Source organism: Rhinichthys klamathensis, unplaced genomic scaffold (assembly GCF_029890125.1).
Source record: "Rhinichthys klamathensis goyatoka isolate OS25496 unplaced genomic scaffold, OSU_Roscu_1.1 h1tg000011l_1, whole genome shotgun sequence".
NCBI classification, from domain to species: domain Eukaryota; kingdom Metazoa; phylum Chordata; class Actinopteri; order Cypriniformes; family Leuciscidae; genus Rhinichthys; species Rhinichthys klamathensis.
In genome coordinates, this window is record NW_026606564.1 from 19605003 (window position 1) to 19624999 (window position 19997).

At 38.3% G+C, this 19997-nt stretch overlaps 2 protein-coding genes across 2 annotated transcripts in view; both read right to left on the reverse strand.

Moving 5' to 3' along the window:
- The window catches only part of LOC130100993 (NACHT, LRR and PYD domains-containing protein 12-like), a 28591-nt gene extending 24524 nt beyond the window's left edge, over window positions 1-4067 (reverse strand). The window contains exons 1-2 of the mRNA XM_056266591.1: window positions 3875-4067; window positions 1950-3780 (exon numbers count right to left, since the gene is read on the reverse strand). Coding sequence (XP_056122566.1) covers window positions 1950-3780; window positions 3875-3908 — 1865 coding nt within the window. The 5' untranslated portion in view covers window positions 3909-4067. The remainder of the gene's footprint in view (window positions 1-1949; window positions 3781-3874) is intronic.
- LOC130100468 (ribonuclease inhibitor-like) overlaps window positions 1-19997 on the reverse strand; it is a 669359-nt gene that overhangs the window by 293811 nt on the left and 355551 nt on the right. The gene's annotated exons all lie outside the window — the stretch shown is intronic.

The following is a 19997-nucleotide window of genomic DNA, read 5'->3' on the forward strand; positions in this document are numbered from 1 at the left end:
CGGGGGAAATAAGTATTGAACACGTCACCATTTTTCTCAGTAAATATATTTCCAAAGGTGCTACTGACATGAAATTTTCACCAGATGTTGATAACAACACAATGAATCAGTACATACAAAGAAACCAAAACAAATAAGCTCAGAAATTAAGTTATGTGTAATAATGTGAAATGACACAGGGAAAAAGTATTGAACACATGAAGAAAGGGAGGTGCAAAAAGGCATGGAAAGCCAAGACAACAGCTTAAAACTATTAGTAATTAAAAAGCAATCCAACCCCCTGTCCGTGCACATTAATAACAGCTGGTTCAGTCCCAACGGATGGCCTACAAAAAGGTCTCATTGCCAAGGTGTCACACAAGACACATCTCATGATGGGTAAAAGCAAAGAGCTGTCTCAAGACCTTCGCAACCTAATTGTTCCAACACATAATGATGGCATTGGTTATAGGTGCATTTCTAAGCTTCTGAATGTTCCAGTGAGCGCTGTTGGGGCCATAATACGGAAGTGGAAAGACAATCATTTCACCATAAATTTGCCTCAACCACTGCTCCTCGCAAGATTTCTGATAGAGGAGTTAAAAGAATAATCAGAAGAGTTGTCCAAGAGCTAAGGATCACTTGTGGAGAGCTTCAAAAAGACCTGCAGATAGCAGGTACTGTGTTCTCAAAGAAAACAGTAAGTAATGCACTCCACCACCATGGCCCGTATGCACGCTCACCACGCAAGACTCCATTACTGAAGAAAAAAAGCATGTTGAAGCTCGTTTAAAGTTTGCTGCACAACATTTGGAAAAGCCAGGGAAATACTGGGAGAATTTAGTGTGGTCACATGAGAGCAAAATTGAATTGTTTGGATGCCATAATACACACCATGTTTGGAGGAGAAATGGCACTGCACATTACCCTAAAAACGCCATACACCTTGGTGTTAGCTCTTGGACAACTCTTCTGATTATTCTTTTAACTCCTCTATCAGAAATCTTGCGAGGAGCAGTGGTTGAGGCAAATTTATGGTGAAATGATTGTCTTTCCACTTCCGTATTATGGCCCCAACAGCGCTCACTGGAACATTCAGAAGCTTAGAAATGCACCTATAACCAATGCCATCATTATGTGTTGGAACAATTAGGTTGCGAAGGTCTTGAGACAGCTCTTTGCTTTTACCCATCATGAGATGTGTCTTGTGTGACACCTTGGCAATGAGACCTTTTTGTAGGCCATCCGTTGGGACTGAACCAGCTGTTATTAATGTGCACGGACAGGGGGTTGGATTGCTTTTTAATTACTAATAGTTTTAAGCTGTTGTCTTGGCTTTCCATGCCTTTTTGCACCTCCCTTTCTTCATGTGTTCAATACTTTTTCCCTGTGTCATTTCACATTATTACACATAACTTAATTTCTGAGCTTATTTGTTTTGGTTTCTTTGTATGTACTGATTCATTGTGTTGTTATCAACATCTGGTGAAAATTTCATGTCAGTAGCACCTTTGGAAATATATTTACTGAGAAAAATGGTGACGTGTTCAATACTTATTTCCCCCGCTGTATATGTACTTTATTTAAGTAGCCTGTTTTATAAAAATCTAAATGTTTTATACTATAACCTTTCAGAATTTCATCTTACTTGTTTGGCAATATAAATAACATCTGTACCAAATTACATTCTTTCCCCCCAGTCTGGGTATATGAATATTTTACATGGTATTTTATATTTTGTCTTAAGTTGTGATCACACACACACACACACACACACACACACACACACACACACACACACACACACACACACACACACACACACACACACACACACACACACACACACACACACAGCTTTACAGGTATAACTTGGGATGTAACTTGGGACTATGATGGGGAATCACTATAGAGATAAATGCATTTTTCAGATGAGAGCTAAACATGACAAAATATATTAAAAGACTTACAGGGCTGTTTTGGAGGCTTTAATGACTGCCGATAATCTAATGAGACACTCGTCTGATTTCTTGAATTTCTGAAGCTCAAACTCCTCCAGCTGTTCCTCTGATGTCAACAACACAAAGGCTAAAGCAGACCACTGGGCAGGTGAAAGGTCACCAGATGAGAGACTTCCTTTGCTAAGGTGGGTCTGAATCTCGTTCACCAGAGTTTGGTCGTTCAGTTCATTCAGACAGTAGAACAGATTGATGGATCTCTCTGCAGGAAGATTATCTTCTAGTTTCTGCTTGATGTACTGAACTAACTCCTTGTTGCTCTGGTCAGTGCCGTCTCGCTGTGTCAACAGACCTCGTAAGAGTCGTCGATTGGACTGGAGTGACAGACCGAGGAGGAAGCGAAGGAAAAGGTCCAGGTGTCCATTGTCACTCTCCAGCGCCTTGTCCACTGCAGTCTTGAGAAAATCAATCATGGTTTCATTTCTGTTTTCCTGTTCTGTAGACTCATGATCAAACACACTTGTCTTGTTGATGTCTAGAAACAGATGTGCATAAAGGGCTGCAATAAACTCTTGAATGCTCAAGTGAACAAAGCAGTACATGGTACCAAGAACGATCCCTGTTTCCTCCTTAAAGATCTGGGTACACATGCCTGAGTACACTGATGCCTTATAGACGTCAAGACCACAGGCTTCCAGGTCTGTGTCATAGAAGATCAGGTTGTTTCTTTCCAGCTGATGAAATGCCAGTTTCCCCAGTGAAAGGATGGTGTCTTTATTCCAGGAAACATCTGGTGTGTATTCTCCATCATATTTTCGGCGGCTCTGCTGGATCTGAAAGCGGAGAAAGTGTGTGTACATTTGTGTCAGAGTCTTGGGAGTGTCTTCAGTGTTTGATTCCTGCAGTGTTTTAGAGATCTCATCAGCCTGAGTGTTTTTCACATCATTATTTCTCTTCTCCTCCAGAATGTTCTGGAGAACAGTGGCTGAAATCCAGCAGAAGACTGGGATGTGGCACATGATAAAGAGACTCTTTGATTGTTTAACATGATCTATGATTGTGTTGGCTTGAATATCATCCTTGAATCTTTTTTTGAAGTACTCTTGCTTTTGTGCGTCGCTGAATCCTCGTATCTCTGTCAGCCGGTCGATACAGTCAGGAGGAATCTTACTGGCAGCTGCTGGTCTGCTGGTGATCCAGACGAGAGCAGAAGGAAGCAGATTTCCCTTCATGAGGTTCGTTAGGAGAACATCCAGAGAGGCTGGTGACGATACATCACACCACGTCTCATTACAATCAAACTTCAGAGGAAGGCGGCATTCGTCCAGTCCATCAAGGATGAACAGCACTTTGAACTGATTCCTTCTTGTAAGGTTCAGTCCTTTTGTCTCTGGGAAAAATTGAGTTATAAGGTCCATCAAACTTAGTTTTTCTTTCTCCTTTAAGTTCATCTCTCTGAATGGAAGAGGAAATATGAAGCTGATATCTTGATTTTCTTTTCCTTCAGCCCAGTCCAGAACAAACTTTTGCACAGAGACTGATTTCCCGATGCCAGCGACTCCTTTTGTCAGTACAGTCCGGATCTCCTCGTCTTGTTCAGGCGCTTCAAACAAATGTGTGCATTCAACCTGTATCTCTTGTGCTTCATGACGTCTGGAAGCAACTTCAATCTGTTTCACCTCATGTTCAGTATTGACCTGTTCACTGCCACCCTGAGTGATATAGAGATCTGTGTAGATGTTATTCAGGAGTGTGGAGTCACCTTGCTTCGCCATTCCTTCAAACACACATTGATACTTCTTCTTTAGGCCACATTTCAGCTGATGAATGAGTAACAGCTCACCTAAACACAGGAACAGAAAATAGATAGTTTTAGTCTTCATTTTCTCTCCTACATTTATAAGAGACAATCAGACAGATGATCACGAGTCTCTCACCTTCTAGAGCATCAGCAGCTTCATCTTGCTTCATCTCTCTCAGGTAATGTAGTGTGAGATCAAGAGCTGCTGATTTGATACTGGATCTGTTCTCATTAAAGTCCTTCACAAAGTGTTGTGTGTTCTCATGTTGTAATATTTTCTTTAACTTCTCCAGCTCATTCTTCAGAAATGTGATTATTTTGCTCTCAAGATCCTACAAACAGAAGTAAGAGAAAATACAGAATAACACAATTTAAGCCAAATTCTACATCTACATTTGGTCAACACTATTCATTAAATAATTATAATAAATGTACATAAAAAAAAATCCAGTTAAAAGAATAACATGCTAACCAAGTTGTGCTAAAATGAGTTTAAAAGGAAAAAAAGGAGATGAAGAAAAATGTAATTAAATTTCTTTGTTCAATAACATATTTGTTTATTAGAAATATTAAACATTCATAAAAATGTGTTTTCCTACCTGGAAGATCCCAAGAAGATTGTCTTTGAAATTATCGTGGTTCCTGTGAGTCTGAAGGTCTGAGTCTAATGTCTCATATTGAAGCCTGTAATCACATTAGTAAAATAAAATACTAACTGATATTTTACAGAAAGAGAAATAAGCATTAGCTGTGATCTAGACATGTTTCATGATTGGTATTCACTGATAAAACTTTTAAACACAGTAAACATGTGACAAAAAATTAGTAACACAAAATACCTTTTATTAGATGATGGTGTTTTCTCACTGAACTCTGGTGGATCTTCTTTAGACCGATCACTCTTCAGAGACACAGAGCTGGACACATGTGAGCCTGATCTTACACTGATGACGCAAAGAACATTTGAAAAGGTTTAATGTTGCAAATAGTAATGAAATGCAGTATAGCTGTGCATTTGTTCATTTATAACTACGGTTGGATGGATGGACATGTTTAGTTGCATGATCTATTTCCCATAGTGAATTTATGCCTCCTTGTGTCTGCCTGTGTAACTGTGTTACTGGAGTGAGTTTCATAAATCCCCTTACACAGTCAAGTTCAATCACACACACACCACTGTGGACAAATAATACAACCCTATAATGTAATGTAAACACACAAAATACCTTTTATTAGATGATGGTGTTTTCTCACTGAAGTCTGGTGGATTATCTTTAGACCGATCACTCTTCAGAGACACAGAGCTGGACACATGTGAGCCTGATCTCACACTGATGACACAAAGAACAGAGAGAGAGAGAACACTTTAGTAAAGGAGGATCAACTGTGTCTGAAACACATCTGTGTCTTTATCTAATCCTCCACAGAAACACACACACTCACACAATTTACAGTTTTATAGTTAACCATCATTTTATTTACTGGCTCACATTAGTTTAACAATTTCTTTAATATACATTTAGTGAGATTAAGCATGTTCAAAAAAAATTCAATTTAAGAGAACATGTCAAGTGTTTGTTTACTGACAGAAATGGAGAGCAGAAATGTCTGTGCAAATTAAACTGAATTAAATTAAGTGTATAGTCGTTTTCTAATGTCTATCAATAATTTTATGATCTAAAATCTAAAGTCATTTATTTGGATTAATTCAGCGTCTAGAAGGTTATTAACAAATTATTAACTGTGATATTTTCTATAGAGCAAACAGGGCTTTATAGACAATGTCAGTGTTAATTTAAGAAGTTAAAATTTAAGTTGTGCAAAGCATTTGCAAATATAAAACAATGCTTAAAGTTGTGTTATTGACAGGGAAACACAAAGTCCAGTGGAGTTTAAACTGAGAGTGTGAAACAGACGCAGTCTCACCTGTGTTTCTCTGAGAGACTCATCTGAGAGAGAGAGTCCTTTCCTCTTTCCTCTGACATACTGCAGCTAAACTGACCCTGAAAACTGATCAGCACTGCTTTCTGAAAACACTCAATCCTTCAGCATCACCTGCAAATCACAACATTTACACACATCAACAACATCTTATTGAAGACAATCATGAAGAATAAAGAGTTATCATCAACAACAGCAACAGCAAAAACAATCTATCAAATAAAGTGAGTTACAAACAAATATATTGCCATGTAAAATAACCGAATGGTCTTAATCATTTCTGATTGTTTAATGAGTTTAACTGACTCTAAATATGAATTCATTGGGGAACAGAAATTTACACTGTGCTGGAAAACTGAACCCAATTTGATATATTCTCTATTACAGTATAATATCATTTTACAATCATATTTAGCCAATCTTTATTAATTGTTGAATCGTCTGTCATTTAATCATTACTTCAAGTTCACAATGATTGTTGATATCATTACTTTCAAATGATCCTAAAATAACTGATTAAGTAAAAGTAACCAGAATTATAATAGTCATACTGTATAACTACTAATCATAATTGCTATATATGAACTAATATATATATATATATATTATATATATATATTATATATATATATATATACATATATATATATATAATTTCAGATTGTTGCTGATTGACGTTATAGGCTTCATCTGTCTGTCTACTGTAAATGTCTGCTTCAAAAATACTTTCGATTTCACATCACAAAAACAACAGCCTAACACGGAAGAGGAAATGGAAGAAAACTTTCAGAAACATATTATATGTTTTCAATAAATCCCTTCTCAATAAAACTTTTTGTGTTTTTACTTCAAAAGATTGTAATTTCTGGCAGATTCTTCTTCTGTTCGGAGTAGCAGAGGAACAGCCTTCTGTAAGTTCACATTTAAATCACGCTTAATATACAATATAAAGTTCCTAATAATTACAAATGACTGTAATGGAGAGTGTAATAAAATTACTTGCAGTCTTGTCCACTAAGAAGAGAATTTATCAGTATTGTAAACTCAGTAACGCTTGTTGTCAGTCCGCGCGCGTCGTTCTCAGAATCTCTCGCTGGTCTCGATGGATTGTGGATTAAACACATAAATGGCCGCGAGTGTTATTAGATTTGGTAGGCATTGTGCTAAATTGACATCTGTAGACATGTTTTCTGGATCATGGATCAGATCAAATCCAATGAGCGACAGGTTTAGATATCAACATGTGCTGTTACTTTCGTTTTCCTCTTCTTCTTCTTCTTTTGATGTTTTATGGCGGTTGGCAAACCAGTTTATGGTGCAAATTCCGCCACCTACTGGAATGGAGTGTGAGGCAATGATATCAAATGAGAAATAATTAGCCTATATTAAAAAGAGAAAAAATAAAAGGAAAACTATTCTGTAGAAATGTTTTCTGGATTATAGATCAGATCAAATCCAGTGAGCGACAGGTTTAGGTGTCAACAGGTGTTCCTTTCGTTTTGCTCTTCTTCGTGTGTTTTACAGGAGGGTTTGGAACAGCTGAACAGTGTCACACCGACACCTACTGCACTGGAGCAGGATATTATACCACATATATCTCTAAATCCTGTTTAAAACCTCTTAAATAGACATTTCAACAGTGCATCTGCTATATTCCCTGTTTCTGCAATATTATCTAAGATGCTGGATATTGTAAATGACTGACATCCTGGTTTGTATTTATTATACATTCAATCCTTTTGTTTTGTATTAGGACACAAATGATTCATGATTCAAAAATAGAGCTGGGCGATATGGCCAAAAATATCATCATAATTTGTTTGTTCACAATTAAACTCCACAGAGTAAGCTACCTTTTAATTTAGGGCCCAACATTTGTTTATTTTTCCATAAAGTGTGTTTTTTATTATATTTTATAATTTAATACAAATGTATCATCAGGTGTCTTTTGAAATTAATAAAAAAATTCTTTTAAAATGTAATCATCAGTTGTGTGTGTGTGTGTGTTTGAAGAGACTGACGATAGCCTACGTTCAAGATTTTATGATATATTATTTGTTATTCAGATCATTCAGTCCATGCGTGCGAGCTGAGCGGCGCCATTTTATCCAAGAAAGTTCCTGAGTTTTTCCCTGGGCCGCCGAAACTTCTCTTGTGTTTTTTTGTTTATTACCTATGGAAGCAGAATAGTCTCGATTATAATTCACGCAAAAAACATCATTCACAATTACGTAGACAATTTCACATGCATGAAACCTAATTCACGAACACACAAAAAAAATTCACGTGCGTGAAAAAAATGTATATTCACAAAAAGCAATTCACATGCGCAAAATAAAATGATATATTCATAAAATACATTTCACAAATGCAAAACACAATTCGTAGATATACAACTGTTATGTGCACAAAAACCTTTGAATGTTTAAAATGTACGAGTATCGCCTTGGATGTGTGTGTGTGTGTGTGTGTGTGTGTGTGTGTGTGTGTGTGTGTGTGTGTGTGTGTGTGTGTGTGTGTGTGTGTGTGTGTGTGTGTGTGTGTGTGTTTGAGACTTTGAAGTGAGAAAGTGAAAGTGTGAAAGTGAGAAAGAAGAATCTCACTTCTTTCAGCTGCAGGCAAAGTTCTGGCAAAGGTCATGCTCCATCGACTTGTCAATGCCATTTCTGAAAATCCCAGAATCAAAGTGGATTCAGAGCGGGTCGAAGTACAGTGGACATGATATTTACCTCACGCCAGTTGCAGGAGAAATGTCGTGAGCAACATAAGAACTTGTTCATTGCTTTTGTGGATCTTTCCAAGGCTTTTGATACTGTACATCGTGACCTCTTATGGAAAGTGCTCTTGCATTCTGGATGCTCTGTAAAGTTTACCACAATCTTGCGACAGTTTCATGATGGGATGACAGCCAAAGTAACATTAGGTGGATGAGAATCGGCACACTTTGCAGTAGGTACTGGAGTAAGACAGGGTTGTGTTCTTGCACCTGTCTTGTTTAACATCTTCTTACTGTGTGTTACAAAGCTGCTGTATAAAGAGATGGAAGAAGAAAGTGGGGTTGCAGTGGCTTATAGACTGGACGGTAACCTCTTTAACATCAGGAGGTTGCAGGCAGTCACTAAGCTTCAGTTGGTTCGTGTGCTGGAATTGCAGTATGCGGATGATTGTGCCTTGGTTTCACATACTCCAGAAGATTCACAGTCCACTCTTAAAGCTGCTGTTAGAGCATACAGCAGGATGGGCTTAGATATGAATATCAAGAAAACAGAAGTCCTCTGCCAATGGTCATTCATTGGATCCCTTGCAAAAACCTCCAGCATTCACTATTCATGATTCCCCACTTGCCACAGTGCCACACTTCAAATATCATAGCAGTTATTTATCTATTGATTGTATTATGGATCAAGATATTCAACACAGGATCAAGCAGGCTGCTTCTTCATTCGGGAGATTGAGGAAAAGAGTATTTTGTGATACTAATTTACATCTATACACAAAGATTGCTGTATATCAGGCAATCTGCCTTACCACCCTCCTGTATGGTTGTGAAACATGGACCATATATGCTCGACATCTGAAAATGTGAGACTGTCCTCCTCCAAAAAACGACCATAATTATAAAGGTTGTATGTGCAAGCAGCTTATTACGACCTATACTTACGTTTTAAAGTTAATCGCCCAATAACGACGGTGTGTGTCATGAAATGGCGTTTGACCGTCGTTACCCCAAGCGTGCCGCACAAGCCCTCAAAAGTGAAGCCAAAACTTCTCGATCGCCCCCCAGAGGCCGGTCCTAGTATAGCTCATAAGCCCCGCCTCCCCGTGTTATTCAACGTGAATATGTGAAATTACACTTCACATATATTTTTTCTAAAGACAGTTTCTGTCATTTACTGTAGTTTCTATCACGTTGATGTAATTTCAAGCGTTTGTTTTTAAAATAAGTTTGTTTTTAGTTAGTTATTTGATGCTATAAAACAGTGCTGTGACATCATGATTGACAGCTGTGATTGACAGGTTCTCTGTGTGGAGAAGTCACTGAAGCACCAACATACTTTTTTTCATAATGTTGACTATGTGGTTAGTAGTTGTATTTACCTTATTTTAACGAGGTACTGCAATCAGCAGACATCATTGGAGAGGAACGGAGCAGACAGAGGCCACTTAAGAAAAGTGCAGGGCGTGTGCTTGCGATTGATTCAGCGAGAGTGGGGGCGGGGCCTTGTTTTCACGGCTTTACTTCCTCACGACTGCGCATGACTGGTCCCGAAAACGCTACTCAAGTTCCAAGATGTCAGCGCCATATCGGGACACTGGCGGCTTCAGTTCTCAATAAACTATCGAAACAGGATTATTTATGGGACCTTCCCTAAATTATCTTTTTAATTTATTAATTAAAATAAATTCAGTTTGTAGCACAACATAGTTCAAATGGATGGCAAATAGTAATTAGCCTAAATTATGACCAAGATTGCATTATACCTATACATTGTCTGACTAATCAGATTCTCTGTCATGAACTGCAATATTGCCACAAATAATTTTAGCCTAATGTATCCTAAACTGTAAATGTTTTCTCTTTAGAGAAAAAGGTAGTTTCAGCATTATACAAATAATAGTATCGGTCACAACAGTTTTACAGCTATCCAAATTATTTAAATTCAGGGTATCAATTCAGCTAGGTATATAACATTTTAAAGAATTAAAAAATATAAAAAAAATGCAGTAATGGCAAAATCGGTTGACATAATACAGTTCAGGTTCATTGTTATTGCCTATTTTAGATTATAGCCACAAGTCAAGTCACCTTTATTTATATAATGCTTTTTACAATACAGATTGTTTCAATTCATTTAAATTATTATTTATTTTTTTAGCTATGGAGAAAACAGTGATGTCATCATCCAGCTCACTTCAGTTCTCATATAATGATGTCAATGCAGGCAGATCAGTAATGTTGTTGAATATTAATATATGCCATGCATGGGAATAACACACATTTTATATATTATGGAATTAGAAAATTAATATGGTAACAAGTCACATAGGTCCTGGTTTGTCTACTTACCAGTTTTGCAAATTTTCCCATTACAGGTACTGGCCTTATTTGGAAAAGATGGCAGAGAAGTTATCTGAGCTCCAACCACTGACCATGATAGCAATAACCAAACACATTCAAGATGAAAGCCATATCTATCCTGAAATAGCAAAATCCAACCCAAGCATGAAATAAATATGCCTACAAATTAGACATCCTACATCATTCAATATGTCTTTAATTTTAAAAAACCCACATATCTTAATACTGGGATGAACATTTCTTTAACTTTCTGTTATATTGTAGTGTGATGTTTCAGTTGTTGCCAATTAGGTGTATTGGCTGCATTATTATATGCATACTTGAGGGATGATACAGTTAGGATATTTTCTATATTTACTGCCCTTATACATTTTATAAAGTACTTCATCAATATTATTCTCAAGGCGCTCAAAATGCCTAATGAAGAACACTGTGCTAGACGTAAAGCTGAATATGTTGTGTGTTAGTTTTAATTTTTTTCCCTCCACTTTTATTTTCAAAAATAGTGGTGAGTCTCTGCTTGAAGAGGCAAGTGTTTGACCAAGTCATGCTGGTCAGGCGCATGGAGGACGAGAAGATAATCATTGTAAAGGAGATGACTCAGCATTATCAACATCTAAAGAAAACATTGGAGAAACTGGACCGTCTCCTTCAGGAGACTAAAGAGGACATCAGGATCCATAGTATGTACGATAAATGTTTTTTATTATTTTATATGTAAAAATATGCTGATGCCAGTTGCCATTAACCAGGATGTTATAGTTTCCTGTAAATATTGCTTAAAATCTAAAATTTTAAATCACAATACTTATGAGCTGTTATATTTTTGTTTGTTTTGTGTTTTTATGAAATGCTGCCTAATTATCAATGTAAATTTTCTTCACTTTTTACTTAAAGGGGTCATATAATGGTACATGCACTTTTACAAGTTGATTGTACTGAAATGTGTGTTGGCAGTGCCTGTACACAACCATCATATAATGATAAAAATCCATCCAATGTTTTTGTTTTAATCTCCTTATATGTTTTCCCCTGCCTCAAATCAAGCCGTTCGACCGTGTGACGTCACACGCTCGGAAGCCCCTCCCACGATTGTTGATTGACAGCAGCGTTTCAACACAGACCCGCCCTCGCTCGTGAGCCAGCTGTCAATCATAGTCTGCGCGGCGCGGTCATTGTTGATATGCTGGAGCACTGTCTATGAGCAGAATGGCGTCTAAGCGATTGTGGTGTTCTGTTCTTGGGTGTAATAATGAACACAGCGGTCATTTTAATGTTCCTAAATCCGAACCGCTGAAGACGCAGTGGCTGAGTTTGTTTTCGAAGGGAATATTCCCCACGAGCAACGTCAATGCTTTTATGTTTGCGCGAATCATTTCTCACCAGACTGCTTTGGGGGAGGGGGTGCGTGCGTATGTGTAGGTTTTCCTATCATTCAGATGTATTTTAAAAATGCAGAATGTTTTCTGTGAGGGGTAGGTCTTGTGTTTGAACAGAATAAAAACCATTCCGTCTATGATAGGAATACCAGTGTGTGTGTGCAAAGGGCGGGACTCCATGGAAAGGACCAGCTGGCACACAAAATCATGATTAATTTGATAAATTCTGCTATTTATTGTTTTTAAATGCGTAGCAAAGACAGCGGTTTTCCATAGCAATGATTCGATCTCTCAGTCCAATAACAAGTTTTGCAATGAATGGGTGATTTTATAACAGAGGGAAACTCTTGACTACATTACCCAATTATATCAAAGCCCAGTGGCGGGTGGGCGTGGCTTGGGGCATCGTTTAACAAAAAGCATTTTCTCGTATTTATAGTATTTAGTCTTCCTTGTGTTCTTACCTGCAGACAGTGGCGGATTTAGCAAATTGGGGGCCCAAAGCAAAGGTACGTATGGGGGCCCCCCATCCCATCTTTATGAGAACAGGAAAAAAAAATTACCGACTGAATGGTAGGAAAAGCTAATCTACGGGGAACTAAAGGTTGGAGAGGAAAAAAAAAACCTTCCCCTACAGAGAATAAGGTTTCAGATAACACCTGTCTTTGCCAAAATGCCAGGAAACCCAGCACTGTTTATTCTTTTTTTAAGATCAAATCAATATCAATATAACCAGCAAGACAGGGAGTTAGGGTAAACCACAAACAGCCATATTAGCAAATATTGCCAAGATGAATAATTGACTTTGTATGAGTGAGTGAGGTTGCAATTGGCATTGCACATGAGATTGACATTTCAAACATTCTACAGACAAACATTTTTATAGGTTTATATTAGTTTATATATTTTATAATGTAATAACTTCACAGTTAATCTACAAATGAATGTAGAGACAATAAAGACAGTATATTTTAAATACTTGTTTAATGGAATCTTTTTATGAATGAAGGTCAGTATCACTGATACTAATACAGCTATTGATGTCTGGATAAAAATGATTTTTTCCCCTAATTTTAAACATTAATTATAGCCAGCCATCCAACATTACAGTGTAATTGAAAGCCAAAAAAAATTACATTTTGTTAGGCTTCAAAAAATATATAACAACTTTTAATTTACGTGAACTTAAAACAATCATCAGATATAAACCCATAATAAATGTCATATTTACTTTTGCCCTTTCAGTCTAACAGTATACACGTTATCCTCAACTAGTGTCACTTCACAGCTGCTGCTGTAGCGGCATGTGTCCCCAACAGTAAAAAAGTTTGTCATTTTTGGCAGCGTTGCCAAATACATATCGGCGTCTTTTGTCTTTTTTTCTTTTATTTGAGCCGCTTGGGTAACTTCGTTTCATTTTCGCGTTTAGACTCGTCTTGCTTCATTGTGTACTTCCCAGTCCTCCTGTCATGTTTATCGCGCACCGTTACGGACTAGTCCATTTTATTGCGAAAGTAGGGGGTGTTATGCCTAGGCGTCATGAAACTGACGCCTTGGGAATCATTTTGACCATGCTTCAATATTCGACGCTTTAGGCACCCTTTAGCGTCAGTTACATGACGCGATCCTAGGGCGTCATCTCCCTGACACTTTACCTTTAACGTCAGTTAGATGACGCTATCTAATCCCAGACCTAAACCTATCCGCGTCATCTAACTGACGCTAAAGGTAAAGCGTCAGTAAGATGACGCCCTAGGATCGCGTCATGTAACTGACGCTAAAGGGTGCCTAAAGCGTCGAATATTGAAGCATGGTCAAAATTGTCATTTTAGTGACGCCTTGGGATGAGAATGCGTTGCATGTGTAGGGACAGATAACCATGAACTGGACATTTGCAACTGCACGTTTTCTTTGTCTCCCTAATCAAACACACCTGATTCAACTCATTAGCTCATTAACCCATGTGATAATGAGCTGATGAGTTTTGATTAGGGAGACAAAGAAAACGTGCAGTGTTGGTGGGTCGCCAGGACAGGTTTGGGAACCACTGCTTTAGGGTAATGAATAATAAAACTGAATAATAATAATAACGTGGCTTTCTGAAAATTTCAGCAGTAAAAATATCATTAAATGCATTTAGTTACAGTACATATATTTTTCCTCTTAGATGACAGATATAAACAATCTTAAAAATCAAGTGTATATGAAGGAACAGAGCCAGTGACGTATTTCAGAACATTTTATGAGTCCAGTCATCAAACACAGAAAACAGATCATGTGCTGTAAAAAGCAGTAATAGAAACAGAACACAAGAATAAATCAGAACTGATATGCCTTAACACTGAAAGACAAAATTGCAAGTCAGTCTCTGTAACTGTCATACAAGGCATCTACTTTACACTAGCAACAAACAATACATCGGAGCACACACACACACACACACACACACACACACACACACACACACACACACACACACTGGTACGGGTGGTTTATAAAGACTTTTTCCCCTAAAAAGTTCCATCCTGGTTTATGGGGACCCACCTTTCCCTTTGTCATAGAGATTAATAATAAATATTAAACTGCTCCTTATGGCATGGGGTAAAAAGCTGACTGCTCAGAATTTAATTCTAATGAAACAGTCTGGTAATATGAAGACCTGACAAACTAAAGCACTGTAAGGACAGGGCAGGAGTGGGCGTTTCCTGATTTAATTATGATTTATGAGGACTACCCTGGTTTATCTGGACATCACTCACATACATACACACACACACACCTGACCCTTAATTATGAGGACAACCCTGGTTTATCTGGACATCTCACACATACACACACACACACCTAACCCTTAATTATGAGGACTAACCTGGTATAACCTGGACTAACTTTACCCATGAGAGTGCCGCATCACTTAAGTTTGTTTCAATACCAGCATATAGAAAAACAAAACAAGAAATTATCAGCAATTGTTCAACCTGGCTTAAACTTTAAGAGAGATTTCAGAAAACTAACCTGAGTTTGTAATGTGAGATTTAGCAGGTGTGAAGTGAGTGAAGAGCAAAGAGAGAAGAAGGAAAGTGAAATACGGAAATATTTTAGCTTTAAAAATTAAGAAATTAAAAAACCAAAAGGAGAGTTTACTATTTAACCATCACTGACAAATGCATTCACCCACAAATATTTTTCATAATTGAACCTTGAATGTCAGTCTTAATTTATTCATTAGATTAAGAAGTTTTGTCTAAAGATAGTTTTGAATAAAGCTAAATATTTCCAGTTGATTGGGTTTGGGTTTTGTTAAAGGTGACCTATAATTCAAAATTGAATTTACCTTGGTATAGTCAAATAACAAGAGTTCAGTGCATGGACATGACATAGAGTGAATCTCAAACTGGACTGTTTTCGCGTTCTCATTTAATTCACGTTTATGAAAAACACCCCTGAAAAACGGTCGGTTCTCCACACAATACCGACTGTGACGCAATAGTCGGGATCATTAATATGTACGCCTCCAAATATTTGCATAATGCCAGCCCTCAATGCCAGAAGGAACTGCGCAGCCGAAGCATGGCAGTTGCTCAGTGTGGTAAACACATGAACACAAAAGTATTTTTTAGTTCCTTCATCTGAGCCTCTGAAGAAACAATGGGTTAATTTTATTTTCTCTGGAAATTTCCAAACATTTCACCGACTGTTTCCTCAACTTGGGCCAATACAGAGCTGGCCTCGGATCGAGCTACCAAGCAACACTTTCTGATGTGTAATTGTTCAAGTTCAGACAGGTAATCTTTCTCTCAAAATCGTTCAATACTGTTTATGCATCAGTAAGTCAAGCCAGTGACTAAAATATCAGCTTCACATCGTTTCTTTTAGTAGGATGAAAATAATCGTTTTTAAATTGTGAACAAATTATATACAGAAAGCGATCAAAGAACAATCTTTCCACACAGCGCGAGTTTATCTGGACACTTGCCAAACTCGTTATGAAATCAATGACGCACGTTACTGCACAACGAAGCTCTTACTGTATTTACATCATCATGTTTGCATTGGGGAAAGCCTTAGAGAGAGTGCAGAAACTGCTTTGCAATGATAAGATCTTCATTCTCGCGATCAACACACTGTCCTCTGCTCAATGCTCATCACGGCAACATTTTATGTGATGGGAATAGATCTAAATACTTTAAAAACTTCTCACGATTCGTTAATCTCTATAGCTGTTATAGTAAAAACGTATAATAGCAGTAGTAAAAGTATTCGGGAGAGAGTTTCACATGTAATGCGTTGCTATTTCATATGCAAGCATGTCAGCCAATCACAGCAGTGGCCGCGGTTACACTGAATCCCACAGCCAATCACAGCAGTGGCCGCGGTTACACTGAATCCCACAGCAGCCAATCACAGCAGTGGCCGCGGTTACACTGAATCCCACAGCAGCCAATCACAGCAGTGGCCGCGGTTACACTGAATCCCACAGCAGCCAATCACAGCAGTGGCCGCGGTTACACTGAATCCCACAGCAGCCAATCACAGCAGTGGCCGCGGTTACACTGAATCCCACAGCCAATCACAGCAGTGGCCGCGGTTACACTGAATCCCACAGAGACACGCCCCTTCAAACAGAGCGTTCAAATCAGAGGCTAAAAGCAGGCTAGGAAAAATGCCATTTATTTCTAAATTATGATTATTTTTTATCTAAAAAAAACATACTAACATTATAAGGGTAACCCAGGAAACATTATAAAATAATAATACAAAACATTCAAGGGCACCTTTAATGTAAAAAGAGAAGATTGTTCAAGACTTGTTATTAGTATCTAAATGAACATTCCTGACCATTTGGGTTTAACTGGACATCAGTAACCATATGAATCATGCATACACACACACACAACCCTACCTAACCCTTGATTATGGGGACATTTTGGGTTTAACTGGACCTCACTCACACACACTCTCAAACACACACAACCCTAACTAACCCTGGATTATGAGGACATTTTGGGTTTAACTGGACCTCACTCACACACACTCTCAAACACACACAAACACCTAACTAACCCTTGATTATGAGGACATTTTGGGTTTAACTGGACCTCACTCAAACACACACTCTCAAACACACACAAACACCTAACTAACCCTTGATTATGAGGACATTTTGGGTTTAACTGGACCTCACTCACACACACTCTCAAACACACACAAACACCTAACTAACCCTTGATTATGAGGACATTTTGGGTTTAACTGGACCTCACTCACACACACTCTCAAACACACACAAACACCTAACTAACCCTTGATTATGGGGACATTTTGGGTTTAACTGGACCTCACTCACACACACTCTCAAACACACACAACCCTAACTAACCCTGGATTATGAGGACATTTTGGGTTTAACTGGACCTCACTCACACACACTCTCAAACACACACAAACACCTAACTAACCCTTGATTATGAGGACATTTTGGGTTTAACTGGACCTCACTCACACACACTCTCAAACACACACAAACACCTAACTAACCCTTGATTATGAGGACATTTTGGGTTTAACTGGACCTCACTCACACACACTCTCAAACACACACAAACACCTAACTAACCCTGGATTATGAGGACATTTTGGGTTTAACTGGACCTCACTCAAACACACACTCTCAAACACCTAACTAACCCTTGATTATGAGGACATTTTGGGTTTAACTGGACCTCACTCACACACACTCTCAAACACACACAAACACCTAACTAACCCTTGATTATGAGGACAAACTGGGTTTAACTGGACCTCACTCACACACTCTCAAACACACACAAACACCTAACTAACCCTTGATTATGAGGACAAACTGGGTTTAAATGGACATCACTATTAACTCCACACATAGCAGGAGTACCTGTATTAGAGTTAACCATACTAAACCAAATCAACTATTCTACATTAAAGAGTGAATTCACAAATTATTGTGCATCTTTTTGCTGCCACTAAACCTGTAAAAGTAATACGCACACCTAAGGAAATAGTGCTACAATGTGCTGTTGCTATATCAACCAACATATACACATGTGGTGCAAAATGAACCTGGTTGGAGAAAATTCAGTGATCAAAGATCAGCAAGTTTTACACTTCATAGAAGACTAGTTAAAGGGCAATTAGATGAAGAAATGCAACTAGACAGCCAATAAAAACTAACAAAATTAAACTTAAAGGGCCATTTTTATTTTGCAAATGGTAAAAAAAGGCTCAACAACTGAGATCTAATAAGGCCATTATTAGAGATGCACAGATTGATCGGCTTGGGACCGGAATTGGGCGATTTTCACGTGATCGGCCGGTCAGTCTGACATATGCCGATTTTATACCGGTCAAACGCACTCGGGCGCCGCATGATTAACATCAGCATCACACGTGCACACGGAACGCACATGTAGAAAACCTCGTGAATTACGTCCGTTTCACACCGCAAGCGTGAGAGGCGTGTATTTTTTTCGGCGTGCATGTTAACCAGTGAATGCATCACACTGGGAGCGGGAGCAGAGCGTCAAGCAGGAGCGTCGCGTGAGCAGCAGTGAAGCGGTTTCGGCACAGAGTCTATTTTTGCTGCGCTGCTCACACTCAATTAAAGTGAAAGCACACTTTTTTTGATGGGCAAAATAAATATGATTTCACACAAAAAGTGCCCAAAATGCACAGAATTTGCATGTCTAGTGTGTTTTAACAAGAACTGGAGTAGGCTATGTCAGAAAAGAAAATGAAGAAGACTCAAAAATATTTATAGAAAATTCACCCATTTAAACTTGTTTTTATTATTCAGTTTGGGTAGAAGTATATGGTGTTTTATAAAAATAAAAAAATAGAAAATAAATATTTGTGTGTGCTGTAAAGTGGTTAGAAAAAATGAAATCGGAATCGGCTAAAATCGGTATCGGCAGGTCAAACTCGGAAAAATCGGAATCGGCCTAGAAAATTGTAATTGGTGCATCTCTAACCATTATGGGACTAAAGTGCATGAGGGAGTGTGCCTCAAAATGACCGCAGCAACACACTGGAAATAAAACCAAATTAAATTGCCTTCCAGTAAATGCATGTATTTGTACATTTCTTTCAAAACAGTGTTTTAATAAAAGTAAATAAAAGGATGTCTTGAACACTCTTCTGGCCCAACAACACTTTAGAGAACAAAACCCACAGACATTAAAGGTTGTATCAGCGATTTCAGGCCCAAATATAAATGATCACATTCATCTAATTTTTCCTAACGATCCGCTAGCTGCCCGCTCCATAAGCATGCCGTCCAAAAAACGCGTCTCTGTAGGCAGCCTAGGCTCTGAGATCTGCACACAAAAACAATGGGTTTCACCAACCACTCAAAACCAAAATAAACAGTGTTCCAACCAATCACCGACAGTTCCAACCAATCACCGCAAAATCTCAAACCACAACACCCCCACCTTTTGTGTGCAGATCTCAGAGCCTAGGCTGCCTACAGAGACACGGTTTTTGGACGGCATGCTTATGGAGCGGGCAGCTAGCGGATCGTTAGGAAAAATTAGATGAATGTGATCATTTATATTTGGGCCTTTTTTGGGCCTGAAATCGCTGATACAGAGCTGATATTCTGTGTCATCTGTGCATCAGCAACACACACACACACACACACACACACACACACACACACACACACACACACACACACACACACACACACACACACACATCTTCAGGATGAACTTTGGAAATTTTCTCTTGGCTCCCAGGAATTTTTCCACTTTTTCCCACTGTAAGACAGCAAAAAGTGTTAGTCACAATGTTCATTACTGGAATAATACTATCTTGGTTCTGTA